Raw genomic sequence first — 15379 nt, forward strand, 5'->3', positions numbered from 1 at the left:
TTGTCCTGGGGGCACACACAGTCTGCAGGGTGAAATACCGTGGCCAGTCACAACCTGAGCACTAACACACCTTTCAGGATGAACAGAAACTGACTTCCCTCTCTGCTCGCGTTGCCCCAACTCTGCGATACCGTTAACCTGCAGTTAACCTGCCGCTTTGGAAGCAGCAAGCATAGCCTACAGCAGCCGGCGCTAATAAATGGGAGCTTTACCCATGTCAAGCAGAATAACCTTTAGCATAAAAGAAGAGAAAAAAGGGGGAAAATATTATATCAAAGGTTCTAAAATAAATATTTTTCAACTCGGAGTTAAAAAAAAAAAACAACCAACAAGCCACCTCGCAGCTATTCATTTGAAACTGGGGACGCGCGTGCAGCCCACAAGTCACAGGGCTGGACAGGGCTGGTGCAGTATTTTCGGGTCGTGCGGAGAACTGGACCCGCCCCGCACGGAGCGGACTGTGTTTCCGAAACGGAACCTGCCGAGCGGGGGCGAGGAGGCCGGGACGGGACCTCCGTCTCCCAGGGGCGCCAGCGCACAGCCGCAGCGCGGAGGTTCCGGGTTCGGGGCGCCGAGGCTCCGGGGTCCGGAGGTGCCGGGGTCGGCCTGGGGCCCGGGCCCGGAAGCCAAGGTGCCGGGGTGCCCAGGCTCGGCCGCCGAGGGCGACTCCGGCCCCGCCGGGATCCGCGGCCCCGCGCTGACGGCCCCGCCCCCGCCCCGCCCCGCCCCGCCCCCGCCCGGAGACGCTGTGCCGAAGCTCATTGGTCAGCGACCTGCCGCTCTGGTCACGTGACGCGGCCATGTGACGCCACCCGGAAGTCGGCGGGACTGTGGCCCTCGAGGGCGAGCGGCGGGAGCCCGCGGGCGTCGTCTCCCCGCGCGATGTTCTCGGCAGGAGCGGAGAGTCTGCTCCACCAGGCCAGGTCCTCCGCGCCTTTCCTTGGGGGCCCCGATGGGGGGCGTTTCTGAGCGGCACGCGGGGCGGCACGCGGGCCAGGTTTGGGGTTAGATGGTCCGGGGACGGTCGAACTGGTCCCCGGAGGAGGGGGCGCCTGAGCAGCGTTTTGAATGGGAATGACGTTGAGTGGAAGTGAAATGGGGTGGGAGCCCGCGCCTTGTTTCTCCCAAGAACCGCGTATCCGGCAGGGAGCGGGTGGACAGAAGCTGTGGGTTGCTCCAGGGTTTGAGCGCACAAAACCACAGAGAGGCGGGGGAGGCTGTTAGGGATGAAGTCATGGAGAGTTCATGGAGTGAGCCAAGCCCATGCAAAGGGCTTTGGGGAGCCAGGGGAGGATTTTGTGATTTAAAAAGTGGGGAGTACATTGGATTGAGAATTTACCCACTGTTTTCTGGCCCTCTGTTCTGGGTCTGAAGCCCCAGTAATTGGTAGCCCTTTCCTCACCAGCTAACCTATCAGGGAAGAAAGAAAAATGTAGGTTAGGACTAAATCCCTCAGTCCATAAGGCAGTCTAAGACTTGATGCTTCTTATTTAACAGAAGAAAATGCAGGGCCTCCCCGGTGGCGCAGCGGTTGAGCGCTGGGTTGCGAAGCTGCCCGCAGCCTCTGCGGCGCCGGTTCGATCCCCGGCTGCTCCCCGGCCACCAGAGGAGGGTCCCACGTGGCGCGCAGACCTCTCCTGCCGCCCGCTGCTCCCCTCAGCAGTGTACTTCAGTCCTTCTGCCTGCTCTGCTCCCTGCTCTGTCACTGGTGAATTCTCTCACCCTCCTGTGCTTCTGACTGTACCCAGTGCTTGTATAAATAAATAAATAAATCTTTAAAAAAAAAAAAAAAGAAGAAGAAGAAGAAGAAAATGCAGCCAGAACCACAAGTCTATGGCAAACTTAAAACGAAAAACAGTGAAGCAAGATTTTGCCTGCAGATTAGGTTCCCGAATTAGTGAACAGGGCAAGAAGCTTCTGTGGTCAAAACAATAATCCTTGGAAATCTGTAGGAATGTGCGCTGCGAATTTGTTGCACTGCATCCTAGTGAGTCTAGCACAGTTTGTCTTTCCTTCATTTGGGGCAGATAGACCAATGTTTGAGTTCTAATATTCCAATTTAAGTTCTCTTGAACTTGAGGACTGGATTGAATGAAAACACAGTATCTTTAAAAACTTGTCTCTCAACATGTGACAGGTTCACCCTAAGTTCTTCCCAAGAGACACTAAGACCCACTCAGAATTTCACTGCCTTGTACTTACGATCATAAATTCATGGAAGGAAAGGCAGAATGAACAACCCTTATTTCTGTCTTAGGTGGATGGGTGAATTTAGGGTAGCATATGGTTAAATATCCTTAAATAAAATGTGTGAGTTATACAATTCCTCTCTGTTAGGATTTAAAGAAATTTAATAACTATCAGTTCCTATTAGTTTTCACTGTACATTTCAATTTCATTATGCTTGTGATTTGGGGGAGCTCTTGGAAATAGATTTCTATGGTTTGGAAGTTAGTTTTTGGAGTAAGTTTTAGTTTTTCTAAATTTTTCAGAAGTTGAAAGCAAGGGTGGGAAAGTTATCAGAACTATCTCTTGTAAGCTGAAGAATAAAGGAAGAAAATAGGACATGAATAAGCAGGATGGGTGGAGCAAGGTTGGGGAGGTTTCCAGAAGGATGAGACAAATCAGAAGCCAGCCTTCTGCTAATCACTGTGGTTGTGGTGGGAGTTGAATAAGATGTTTTTAAGGCAACACATAAACCCTATGACAGGTGCTAAGTAAGTAGAAACATATGAAGGAACTTGCAGAAGAAAACAAGTGGCAAGCTAACCTTAGGGGGAGAAGTCAAGATAACTTGGGCAGTGGTTCTGGGTGAAGGGAAGGAGCAAGAGAAACAGGATTTGAAGGCTGTCAGGAAAGGAAGGAGGGTCAGGAGTCATGTTAGCAACTGTAGGAGTTTGGATTTGACGGGTGTGGGCAACTATTGAAGGGTTTGAGTGCATCGGCCTTTCAGAAAGAATCCTGTGATTTGGAGAATATATTGGAAAGGAATAATTGGGGGTGAGGGAAAAACCACCAGTCTGGGAAAGAGTCTCCATTAAAAGTGCTAGGCAATCTGGTCGCTTCTGGTTTGGCATGTATAGTTCAACGTCATCAGCCCAGTAGGATCCTGCATGGGGTTAGTGGACTGCGGCCATTGCTTGGGGGAGATGGGGAGGGACAGCCTATAGGGGGCTTTCTCCAAAACACCACCTCCCCGCAACCCCGAGTCATCCCTGGTACGGTAACTTGCTGGTATATTACCCTTTTTTTGCTGTTGGGACTGGAATAGACGCCTAAAAAAGGCTTCCATTTTCATACTTTACTCAATATCTTATCTATTATCAGTGCACAGTAGACATATTTTCCATTAAGCAAATTAACTTTTAGAGGAAGAAATTATAATAGGTTATCCTGCCAATGTGTCATAATATTTACCCTTTAATATATATGAGTTAACTCTTGTTTCCAGCAGTTAAAGGCTGATTGAAGGAATCTTTTGAATATCGACTTCTTTTAGATTGAATTTCCTGGCTTTTTAAATAGGACTCCTAGACTCAATCAGCTTTAGTTCTATGGCTCCCAGAACAAGAAAACTGGAATGCAGGGAGTGTCCATTGCTGAGTTTTGTTGTAGTAGATCACTGGAGTGATGGTCCCCCAACATCCCTGCCTTGTGGTCTCCGAGTCCCAGGGACAGGAGCCAGTTGGGGTGACTGGTCAGGAAGTTTATCCCAAGATGCATGTGGATGGTGGGGTCCTTTCCTTCAGCCACACTTGAGTCATTCTGTTGCTGCTCAGGGCAGCACTTCTGAGTCCTTGAGCAGGTCCCTCCATGCCAGAGTGCCCACTGTCTCTTCTTTGTTTAGGGAGATCCAGGATGAGGAGCTGAGGAAGTTCTCTTCCCGGATCAGTAAACTGCTGCAGAAGGAGGACTGGAGGCCCGAAGCCATTGATGGCCTGCGGAGGCTCTTCCTCATCATCTCTGCCACAAAATACCCCAGGAAGTAAGTGTCTTATCTTTGGGCACTGCAGCCTGGTCCTTGCTCCCAATTCAGGTGAACCCAATGTGTGCAGCAGCTGGCACCCATATTCCTTTGGCATTTGAGCCTTACACCCACCTAAACCAGTGCCAAAGGTTCTCAGTTAGCAAAATTTCTTGCCACCTGTCAAAGGGACTGGACAACTCCTTGGGGGTAACAGGGAACAACAGGGAGCTAGGCCCTCAGTTGGGGTGTGGTCCTGCCTACCTGCCCACCATGGTCTTGCCTGGCAGGCTGGAGAAGACGTGTGTGGACCTGCTGCAGGCTGGCCTCTGCTCACCCACCTGCCCTGAGCAGCACCAGGTTCTGTGCGCTGCCATCCTGAGAGAGATGTCGCCCTCCGGCAGCCTGAGCCTGTCCTGTGAAAACATCCGGAACACCCAGCAGCTGAGCCTCGTGGCCTCTGTGCTCCTGGCCCAGGTACCTGCGTGGGCAGCTCAGCTTGGGGTCCCCTCCAGTCAGCGATTTTAACACAGCTTCAGGTGCCAGTACCGCCAACACTTTGGTTATCTCTAGAACACCTGACTCCCCCCCCCCCAGCCACACACACACACACACACACACACACCTGCTTCTTCGCCTGGCGGGAGGGAGTCAGGGCTCTGGGAAGGCTGATTCAGGCTGCAGGGCCAGGGCCCATGTAACATCCTTGATGCCTGTAAGAGGAGGAATCATGGTATCAGCTAGGCATGTTGCAGCGACTCAGAACCTGACAGTCCCCTTTCCAGACGTTTCCAGATGTTTCAAACCACCTGTGAGGAGCTCGGTAGAGGAGTAGACTGGCTTACAAAAATGTTCTTGATAAAGTGAGCCAGAGAGAAAAGCTGGGCTTCTGGTGGGCGCTGCGCACTGTGTTGCAGGACGTTCTAGAAGCACTGGATGTCACTGACGATGCCAGGCCCAAGGATGTGCACATTGATGGCAGCAGCCATGTCATGGCCAGCAGCCACGTATCAGCCCCCACTGCATTCAGAAGTGCATGAAAGTAGAGAGTAGGGGACCCCTCATTTCTGTTTCCAACATAGCTAGGGCCAGTGTCATTTCGGCTCTGCTCCCTCCACTGGCTCCATCCCCTTTTATTTTGATACGAATTCCAGATATGGTGACATCTGTGCTGCTCAGTGTCCTCCTATGGGGAGGACTAGCCATCCTTCCTGCAGGGACTCAAAGAGACAGTGGCCTCTCCATATGGACCCAGTGAGCTGCTTCCCAGGTGGGGTCCTTCTGTCTCCCCAGGCTCCCCAGACTGCTAATCTCAGAAACTCAGTCAGGTCCTGGCTGGGGTTGTTGCCAAGCTGCCACCCAGGGGTCTACATCCTTCCGTGGGAGTCTTCACCCTCTCTCTGTGGCTCCAGAAGCTCTGAATGTGGGGTCCAGCTTGTGACCTCAGGAAGGGTTGGTCCAGTGGCCTTATTATTCCCTCACCTTCTCCGCTCACTGAAGCGATGCCTCTTTCAGAGAAGTGCCCCCATCACTGCTCTCCTGGTCCCCGCAGTGCCATGCATGCAGGAGGCACCAGATCCCTGGATTTTTGTCCCTCTGTTTCCAATTTTCAGAGAAATGCTGGTTCCCTGACACCCCTATGGGTGCTCAGAAACAGTGGTTGCCTCTTGGCAATAGGCAGGGATGGATGCAGACAGTTGGGGTGTCACGATCCACTGCCTTTATTGGAATCCACGTAGCACCTCCACCTTAATCAGTGATGCCTCCCAAGTCCCCCAAGCTCCCCCGGGAAAACTGTGATCGAGAGAGACTCAGGCTCCCTTGTTCTTGTCCTGTCCAGCCCCTTCTCTTTAGGGACTCCGGATGGTTCAGAACCACCCAGGCGCCAGCAGTGTGTTGCTACACGGATACTCGTCATTCCTGGAATGGTTTCTGTCCTTAGATGCAGCCCAGCCTGTGGCCACTGAGGCTTCAGAGTCAAATTCCTGATCAGCCAGCGTGCCCCTGCCCTCTGCCACCCCCACCACCGCCTTTATGTCCTTCCCCGCACCCGACTGGGTCACAGGCAGACCCCGCCCCGGGCGCCCAGCATCCTCCATCCCAACTTCGCTGGTGGTGCGGCTCCCGTGGGGGTTCCCTGAGGCTGCGAACGAAACCTTTAAGCACCTGGCTTCGTGGAGAAACAGGCAGCAGCGTCACGGCTGATGCGTCACCCTGTTGCTGGACTGCCAGTCACACTCAACTTTAAGAACCTGCCCCAGATGTAGAACTAAATTCCCCCGGCCACATGGCGCTGCCAGGCTGCTCTTGCTTTCAGCCACCCCTCTCTGCCGCGGTGGGCAGGGACTGCACTGGCCTGTGCTCGCCCACCCTGGTGTGCCTGCTGTGGCAGCCATCCTGGACCAGCCCAGGAGCTTTTTCAGACAAGACAGGAAGTGCTCAGAAGCCTGGGCAGGCAGTGCTTCACTGCCACCTGTGCTCGGCCTGCAGGGTGCCAGCGAGCAGGTCAGAGGCGTGGGCCAGCGCGTCTTCAAAGTCCTGGAGAGCCGGCAGCCCGAGGGCTCCAGTCTGAGGCACCTCCTCCCAGTCCTGTGGAAAGTCACCGGCCTGGCCCCAGGCACCTTCCATGAAGGTACCTGCACCCCTGCTTGAGAGACCTGTGCCGTGCACCGTCCCCCGGGCAGTGGGGGAGCTGGTGTCACGCAGGCCTGAGGGCGGGGGCCTCTGTAGGGGCAGCTGCTTGAGCTCTAGGACTTCAGGCCTGGGGCCAGTCCCCGCAGTCTCAGTCTGTGGAATTTGCAGGTTCCTCAGTGTTCTCCCTTCTCCCCAGACCAGGTCAACCTGCTCAACAAGAGGCTGGTGGACTGGCTCCGCTATGCCAGTGTCCAGCAGGGGGTGGCACACTCCTCTGGAGGCTTCTTCACACCCAGAGCGCGGCAGGTGAGGCTGGAGAGATTCTCGGAACCTCGCTGACCTCGGGTGTCCCTGAACCCCCCCCCCCCCACCACCACCACCAGCCTTGCCTGAAAGATTCCTTCTACTCCTCCTCTCTGTCCTTCCATCTGCCCTGGTTCCAGAATGATCCCTTTCCTGCCACCCCCTTTGTAGTGGGGCTTTGGGTCACAGCCCCCCCAGCCCATGGCGCTCGGTGGCCTCTTGAGGCCTGGGGCCTAAGGACAAGGAGCACGTGTCTGAAGGAGGCCCATATTCTTAACTCAAGTCCCAGCATTTGTGTGTCTCATAAAGGGTGGGTGCTCCTTGTTCTAGAAGCATAAACAACCACACTCGGTGTGGACAAGCAAGGCAGCGGCTCTTCATGAGAAGCTGTGAGCCCGCTGCCCCTCCCAGCCGGGGTCCTGCAGTGTGTCTGTCCTTCCTTGCCTCTGCAGCCTGGCCCCATCACTGAGGTGGATGGGGCGGTGGCCACAGATTTCTTCACGGTGCTGTCTACGGGCCAGCACTTCACGGAGGACCAGTGGCTGAACGTGCAGGCCTTCTCCATGCTGCGGGCCTGGCTTCTGCACAGCGACCCCGAGGGCCCTGGTGCCCCAGATGCAGGTAGGATGAGGGCACAAGGCAACGGGAGGGACCCCGTGTGCTCCCAGATGACACTGGCTGCTTGGCTGAGCCTGGTTGGTTCCAGGAGTTTCTTCCCAGACTCATTGGAGAAATCGATGGTCCGTTAGTGCAGATGTCAGCAGATACCCGACAGTTCCCCTGAACTCCTCTGCCCTCCAGCTAGAATTTAATGGTGGGGATGCACAGGAAAGAAACCACTCCACTGGGGCCTGGCGAGGGCAAGGGCAGCCGGGAGGGGCATCAGCCCCCACACCCTGCGCTCTGAGATGGCGGCTGTCCCTTCCCCTGCAAAAGAGCCGCTCTGCGTGTTGGAGCAGCGCCCGTCCCTGACCGCCGTCGGCTCTCTTCACAGACGACAGGTCGGAGCTGGAGGGCTCCACCCTGTCTGTGCTCTCTGCTGCCTCCACCGCCAGCAGCCTGCTCCCCCCCCAGGAGCGACTCCGGGAGAAGGCCCTCGAGTACTGCCAGCGCCTCATTGAGCAGAGCAACCGGCGTGAGTCTGCGCCTGCCCCTCGCAGAGGGTCACCTTGGGCTGGTCACAGGAGGCTGGAGGCCCCGCAGCACTTTGTCTTGGAGTGTTTTGTTTCCACACCTCTAGGCCAGGGAGCTGGTCGTGTCAGGGAGCCTGTCTGGGCAACCCAGGGCTGTGCCCCCCAGCCCAGCAGGCCTTAGCCCCACCTCACCTTGTCCCTGGGGGGTGACTCCGCCTTCCGGTCCCTCTGCTCCTGCTTCCAGAGCACAGCGTGCTCTCTGCTTTGTCAGCCGGATGCTGACACAGAGACAGTGCATTCTCTTCCTCTCCCCCAGGAGCCCTGAGGAAGGCGGACTCCGACCTGCAGAAGGCTGTGAGTCCCCCACGGGCGGTGGGCTGGGTGGAGCCGGCGGGCAGGCTGAGAGGCACCTTCTGAGGACCCCGTCCCCTGCAGTGCCTGGTGGAAGCCGTGCTGGTGCTGGACGTGCTCTGCAGGCAGGACCCCTCCCTCCTCTACCGCACCCTCCCCTGCCTGAAGGCCCTGCACACCCGGCTGTGTGGGGACCCTCCCTGCGTGCGGGCGCTGCTGCCTGTCGCCCAGTTCTTCCTGAACCACGGTGAGGCCCCTCCCCTGCCTGAGCTCCGGGGGCCGCCACTGCTCAGGGCAGAGGTGGCATTTCTCTGCAGGCCGGGCTCCTTCCCTACATTTAAAACTTTAGTGCTTTTGGTGGGCTGTGAGCACCAGATGGTGGTCTTTTTTTTTTTTTTTTAAATGCATTCATTCAATAGATCTTTTTTCTAAAAGATTTATTTATATATTTATACAAGCACTGGGTACAGTCAGAAGCGCGGGAGGGTGAGAGAATTCACCAGAGCCAGAGCGGGGAGCAGAGCAGGCAGAGGGACCGAAGTACACTGCTGAGGGGAGCAGCGGGCGGCAGGAGAGGTCTGCGCGCCATGTGGGACCCCCCTCCAGTGGCCGGGGAGCAGCCGGGGATCGAACCGGCGCTGCAGAGGCTGCGGGCAGCTTCGCAACCCAGCGCTCAACTGCTGCGCCACCGGGGAGGCCCGGTGGTCATTTTTAAACGGGTTTACGTAGCGAATTAAAACGTCATCGACTCAGTGTTGGTCTCAGGACTCTGCCATGGGTTTCATGAGCCTTGAAGGTGGGTGCCTTGAGACCAGGGCCTCAAAGGATGTTTCAGGTGGTTTCCACTTGGGTTGGCGAGGGCCCCTGACTGCCACAGAGATGCTCTGGTGCCTAGGTGAGGACGCCCTGTCTGGCGTCCCACCCTGATGTGCCTGCACCTTCCAGGGGAGGCCGCGGCCATGGACTCGGAAGCCATCTGCCAGCACCTGTTCACCAGGATACCTTCTGAACTCTTCCACAGCCCGGTGCTGGCCTTTGAATTCATCCAGTTCTGCAGGGACAACCTTCACCTGTTTGGCAGAAACCTGGGCATTCTCAGATCAAGCTTCCCCAACCTCTTTAAGGTACAGTCGGCTGTCCCCAGGCCAGAGAGGGTGCTGGGTGCTGGGGCAGGCTGCATTCCCCGGGGCCCCCTCCACTAGGGGGCTCTGCAGAAGTGCTGGCTGTGACCACAGGGCCTGGTCTCTCCCAGACTGGGGTCGGCAGGAGTAGAGGGGAAACCCAGGGAGACTGAGATGCCCTTATAGGACATATAACAGCATCACTGGCAGGGAAGACTCATGCCAGCCTCTTGGGAAGGCCTGACTTTGTAGTTTTGTTCTAGAATGTGTACAGATGTTATCACCTGGGGGCCTTGCCTGGCATGTTCGGTCCTTTGGTGGCATTGGCTTTTGATGTGTCTTTTGCGGCTTGTCTGGGCAGCCTGTTCAGTCAGCTGGAGATTAATTCCCTTCGTTAGAGGAAAAAACATCAGTGGCAGGTGGAAGTGACTGATTTAATTGTTGGTACAAAAGTGGACGTAGAAACCAAAAGAATTGTGAAAGAAAAAAGAAAAAACAGGAGTGATTTCAGACTCCCGGGCCCCAGCGAGGTGAGAGGCTAGGCAGAGAGCCCTGCCGGATGCGGGTCTCGGGCCATGACAGGGTGGCAGGCACCCGCCTGGGCGTTCTGTGGACGTTCTGCTTCCACACTGCCCGCTGCTGGGCTTCTCCTCCTGGGCCGCCTGAGCGCTGTCCTGTTACTGCAGTTCCTGGCCTGGAACAGTCCGCCCCTCACCTCCGAGTTTGTGGCCCTGCTGCCGTCACTGGTGGACGCGAGCACGGCCCTGGAGATGCTCCACGCGCTGTTGGACCTGCCCTGTCTGACTGCGGCCTTAGACCTGCAGCTCAGGTAAGCCTGAGTGCCCCCGCTGACCCCTCGCCCCAGTTCCAGCTTCGATCTACTCCTTCCCCTGCCCACCGGCCCACTATTCCCCTGGCTGTTCTGGGTCTGGAACACGATCCACCACCCCACAGAGGGCCTCCCTGTGGCTCATGCCAGCCTGCTGGTCACAGCCCTAGGTCGTGGGCCCCGCTCAGGCTCTGACCCACCTTGCAGGCCCAGGGCCTTCAGGCCCATGGCTGGGTCATGGTGCTGCAATGTTCAGGTGACATCAGCCCCTGGCTCTCTTTGACCCTTGTTGCACCTGTGAAGGCAGGAAGCCCAAGTCAGCCTCCCTGACCGGCGCCTGGAGCCTGCGCTTGAGCTGGCCTTAGGCAGCTGTCTGCTCACAGGTCGTTGCCAACTGTGTCGGCGGAGAGGCCGCTCTGGGACACCTCCCTTAGGGTCCCCAGCTGCCTGGAGGCCTTCCGGGACCCACAGTTCCAGGGTCTCTTCCAGCACCTGCTGCGAGCCAAGGCCAGTGGGACCACAGAGAGGTAGGGGCCACTGGGGCCTGGGACCGCCAGCATGGGCACCATGAGGTTGCATGTCTGGGTATGGCGGGGCACTCAGTGGGCTGTGCTGTGACCCCAGGTTGGCGCCCCTCCACCACCTGCTGCAGCCCATGGCCAGCTGTGCCCGAGTGGTCCAGTGCGCCGAGGCTGTGCCCATCCTGCTCCAGGTGTTCTTCTCGGCGGTTACGCAGGTGAGCCAGCTTCCAGGGCCTCACACACCCATGATAGTGGGGCCCTGGCACGGCCCTTGACCTTGGCAGGGCTTCAGTTTCCCGCTGGCAAAAGGGCCACCTCTTCAGGGGTCAGCGTAGTCACACACCAACCCCGGCCAAGGTCCTGGCCTTCCTGCCCGCCATCCTCACCCCAGAACAAGCACGTGAGTGGCCCCCAGGCCAGCAGAGACAACAGAAGGTGGTGCTCAGGAGGTGGGGCTGAACCTGTCTCTCGCTCTTGGCTCCCAGTTCGCTGACGGGGCCCTGATCAACCAGCTGGCACTGCTGCTACTAGAGAGAAGTGACTCGCTCTACCAGGTGCCCCAGTACGAGGCTCACGTGCACAGGTAGGTGCCCTGCCAGCCCCAGGAGGCTTCATTCCTCCTGTAGCTCAAGCGCCCCAGCACCCCACGTTCCATGACCCCTCACACGTGGCTGTCATGGCTTCAGTTACACACTTTGTCCTTTGTCACCATAGCGCCACCCTCCAGGCGGGGCCCTCAGCAGTTTACATCCTCCCACCCCCAAGGTCATTCCCCCCAGCCCAGCCTGGCACTTCTGGGTCACTCCTCAGACTCCAGCCCAGAATGTTCCATGTCCTTCCCTCCTCCCCTAAGTCTGTTGTCTTCAGCTCTGGCCCAGATCCCTCTTCCACAGAGCCTTCCAGACCATCTGCCCTCTTGCTGAAGGCCTGATACATAGGGACTTGCTGATCCGCTCTCACCCTTGGGTCCAGGACGGAGGGCAGTCCCAGCCCAGCCTCCTCCCCCGCGGGGCACTAGGTTCCTTTAGGGCCGGAACTATCTTTCCCTCCCTGAAGGGAGCAGCCTCTGCTGGTGCTTCCCACTCGCACCTGGGCCCTTGCCCCGGCCGAGGGGGCCGTGCTCTGACCCGGCCACAGGACCGAGCCCCACGTCTTCTCTGGGCAGGGTACTGAGCTCCCAATTCCTGGCCCTGTGTAAGCGGCAGCCCTCCCTGGTGGTGGAGCTGGCAAAAGAGCTGCTGGAGTTCGTGGGCAGTGCGAGCGGCGTCCGCAGCAGAGGGAGCATGCTCACCTGTGTGGTAAGGCCAGGCCCGTGCCCATCCCTCCCCTGGGAGGAGGCCTGGGCGTGGACTGAGGCCTGTCCCTGACCAGGTGTGGGCAATCGGCGAGTACCTGTCAGTGTCCTGGGACCGGCGATGTACCGTGGAGCAGATCAACAAGTTCTTTGAAGCCCTGGAGGCGCTGCTGTTTGAGGTCACCCAGTCCCGCCCCTCTGCCACCCTCCCCAAGTGTCCACCACAGGTCATCACCGTGCTCATGACCACACTGACCAAGCTGGCCTCCCGGAGTCAGGACCTAATCCCTCGGTACTGGTTAGGGGTGGGAAGAGGGAAGCAGCGGCGATTCCCCAGAGAAAAGGAAGAGGGGTCCCGTCCCAGGCGAGGGGACACCGTGTCAGCAGCACAGGGTCTGCTCGGGTGGCTGGGCTGTGCGGGCACCCCCGAGCCACTCTCCTCCCCACCAGGGCCACGCTAGCAGGGGCTCTGGGCAGCCGGGCCCTCCACGCAGAGAAGTGCGTCTCTGACTGCTCGTCCTTCTTCGCCAGGGTCTCTCTGTTCTTGTCCAAAATGAGGACCCTGGCCCAGAGCCCGGCCCTGAGCTCCATGCACAGTGAGGCGGACGCAGCGGCCATCTGCACGCGGGCCACCGAACTGCTGAACCTGCTGAAGATGCCCAGCGTGGCCCAGTTTGTGCTCACGCCCAGCGTGGAGGTGTCCCACCCCCGCTACCACCGTGACAGCAACACGGCGCTGCCCCTGGCCCTGCGCACCGTCAGCCGGTTGGTGGAGAAGGAGGCTGTCTCCTGCCAGGGCGAGGGGGTGGGGACGCCAGTGAGGGGCCTGGTGTGAGGGCCGTGCCAGCTCAGTGATGAGCGAAGGGGAAGCAGGAGCGTCGGGGCGGACCCAGCTCCCTCCGTGCTGGGAGTGCTGACAACTCTCACTCGCAACCTGCTGAGCTGTGTCCTGCGACAGCCCTGGTTTGTGGCCTTCGCCCCTCTGGGCGCTGGACTGGAGTTGCTTGGTCTGGCCTGTTCGCGTTCTGGAGAGAAGCAGAGGTCCATAGTGAAATGAAACCTCCCTTTTAAAGTAGCTGAACATGGCCTGTCTCTTCGCTTTCCTTCCCTCCACCCAGTGGCAGCTCCCATAGCTGCAGCAAGTCCAGGGGCGCCACCCGGTGCTGCCAGGCCCGGAGAGCCAACCCTGGGGACCAACAGCCAGGCACCTGGTGCTGTACCTCCCTTCTCAGTGCCGACGTGCAGGGGCTGAACCCACTCGACCCCTGTGTCCTAGATGTCCCACAAATAACATCATCAACACAGGCAGGCAGGCAGCAGTGTGAGCCCCCAGAGGTGATAACTGCCACTGGGCAGTGCCCGTCAGGGGCCACCTTCTTGTGCTTCTGAAGTCTGGGTTCCCGACTGCCTGGGCTGGAGGTGCTGTCCCTTTGCAGACCTGGAGCTTCCTGCGCTTGGGAGGAGGGCAGGGCTCCCAGCGGCCCAGACCCAGCCTCCTGCAGCCTTCTCTGAACAAACTCCCTTCACTTTGTTACTGGAGACAGCTGGGCGTGGTAGGGCAAGGAAGCCCCAATTCCACCCCGCCCCAGGGTGCCTGGGCAGCTTCCGCTGAGTTGGCTGCCGCTGGGTTTTGACTAAAGCCTGTGGCTGAGTCCAGGCTGCACCCTTGCTCCGCCTGGTGCGGGGATGGGCCTGGGCCAGCAGGTGGTGCTGTTGCCCTGCGAGCCTGGAGCCCAGCCCTCCCGCCTTAGGCCACGCCCCTGCTCGGGCTCCCCCGATCCCCCGCCACGCCCCGAGCCGTGCCAGGTGGTCAGGCTCCGGGCTCTGCCTTGACACCCCTTGCCAGCGCAGCCTTCACCCCATACCCCCCATCCTGCTTGTCCTCTGGCAATTCGTGTTCAGGGTTTGCTTCCAGCCGGTTTGATTTGTGCCCTCATTTCGATTTAGGGGTCTAAGGATTTCTTTTCGTTGGGTTCAATCATACATTTAAAATTACTTTTAAAAATAAATCTCAGCCAGCATTTTGGTAACGTGGCAGTGCACGGCAGGTGGAATCTGGTGCCGGCCCTTGGCCAGGTGCACAAGGATTGGGGCCACGGGTGCGCGCCCGCCTGAGCTCACCAGGGGGCAGCGCGGAGCTGCCAGGGGCCTGGAGCTTGAGGCACACCGAGGACCCCGCAAAACCTTCACACAGAGGGGTCCTTTTGCAGCTGACCCGTCGTCCCCAGGGTCTTTCTGTTAAAGAGAAGGACCCTGCCCAGGCCTGGACACAAGCTGGGTGCACGAGGAGGATATTATGTTCAAGTCCCGCGACCCAGCCCTGCCCCACCCCTCCATCTGTGTGGCCCCACGCAGGTCAGCCACTGTGGAGACGGAAGCAGGCCTCCTGCCAGGGTCAGGGGACCGTGGCCAAGTGGAAGAGGGCAGTGGTCACAGATGAGGGGCCTGGTGTGAGGGGCAGGTGCGGCTTCAGTGATCAGAGATCAGGAGGGCAGTTGGTCAACCTCCTGGGACTGTCTAGCATGTGGTTACCAAGAGCAAATGACAACGGGCTCTCTAACGATGGCCCTAACCCTTTTCCTGGATTGTCCCTGCTCCCTATTTGGGAGGGAGGCAAAAGAGAAGCAGTTGAAACCCACAGCCAGCACAATTATCCCATGTTCTCCCAGGCTCTCCTGCACCCACTGGGAGACCCTGTACAGCCCCACCCTGGCCCAGGCACCACACTCACTAAGATTATGAAAGACAGTTTATTGAATCTAGACTTCTCCAGTAAAGTCTTCAAACATAAAAGCTCTGTAACAAACATCACAACTTAGTGTTATCTGTCCTATAAATAAAATATACACTAAGATGTACATTATGCACAGGTGAGGGATGGACCCACATGGCACAGCCTGGTGGAAGGTGGCAGGCCCTGGGCATGGGTGTCCACCCTAGGGAGGGGGCGTGCGGAAGCGGATTTTCTTGGCTGTTTCCACATCAGACTTGGCGACCAGGAAGCGCATCTTCTTTCCCCCGTGTCGGATCAAATCCACGGCTCTGAAACCCAGGAATGGGAGGAGAATGGGGGACAGGAGTCCTCAGCGAGGATGGGCACAGCCTCCTGAGGTGCCTGGGTGGCCTCAGCTTTGACACAGGCAGGGCCCCAACCCCTCTACCCCCAGTCTGTGGTGGATGGGGCTGTGCGAGGGCCAGGCCATCAATGCCTGCCGGCCTCCCTCCCTCC

General features: G+C 58.1%; 2 protein-coding genes across 8 annotated transcripts in view; one reads left to right on the forward strand and one right to left on the reverse strand.

Moving 5' to 3' along the window:
- The first annotated feature begins 843 nt into the window (after positions 1 to 843).
- Positions 844 to 13568, forward strand: AP5Z1 (adaptor related protein complex 5 subunit zeta 1). The gene is made up of 17 exons (XM_037507058.2): positions 844 to 923; positions 3848 to 3985; positions 4255 to 4441; positions 6455 to 6596; positions 6795 to 6904; positions 7354 to 7522; positions 7896 to 8036; positions 8351 to 8388; positions 8470 to 8632; positions 9331 to 9509; positions 10193 to 10335; positions 10719 to 10862; positions 10960 to 11071; positions 11342 to 11439; positions 12022 to 12154; positions 12228 to 12442; positions 12682 to 13568. Exons 1-17 carry the CDS (start codon positions 883 to 885, stop codon positions 12983 to 12985), a joined length of 2457 nt encoding a protein of 818 aa, XP_037362955.1. The 5' UTR covers positions 844 to 882; the 3' UTR covers positions 12986 to 13568.
- Positions 13569 to 14899: 1331 nt separating this feature from the next.
- The window catches only part of RADIL (Rap associating with DIL domain), a 61977-nt gene continuing 61497 nt past the window's right edge, over positions 14900 to 15379 (reverse strand). For 6 of the 7 annotated variants that reach the window (XM_037507059.1, XM_037507063.1, XM_037507062.1 and 3 more), the window contains one exon: positions 14900 to 15192. In XM_037507059.1, coding sequence (XP_037362956.1) covers positions 15087 to 15192 — 106 coding nt within the window. In that variant the 3' untranslated portion in view covers positions 14900 to 15086. The remainder of the gene's footprint in view (positions 15193 to 15379) is intronic. The other variant, XM_054693674.1, reaches the window with a different exon arrangement.

Source organism: Talpa occidentalis, unplaced genomic scaffold (assembly GCF_014898055.3).
Source record: "Talpa occidentalis isolate TD23 unplaced genomic scaffold, MPIMG_talOcc4v2.1 talOcc4.12, whole genome shotgun sequence".
NCBI lineage: Eukaryota > Metazoa > Chordata > Mammalia > Eulipotyphla > Talpidae > Talpa > Talpa occidentalis.

Excerpts from the sequence above, each read along its gene's own strand:
- AP5Z1 (XM_037507058.2), top strand. The coding sequence starts at position 883 with ATGTTCTCGGCAGGAGCGGAGAGTCTGCTCCACCAGGCCAG. Across the intron at positions 10,336-10,718 it reads GCCTTAGACCTGCAGCTCAG|GTCGTTGCCAACTGTGTCGG; the intron begins GTAAGCCTGAGT and ends GTCTGCTCACAG. Across the intron at positions 11,072-11,341 it reads TCTTCTCGGCGGTTACGCAG|TTCGCTGACGGGGCCCTGAT; the intron begins GTGAGCCAGCTT and ends CTTGGCTCCCAG.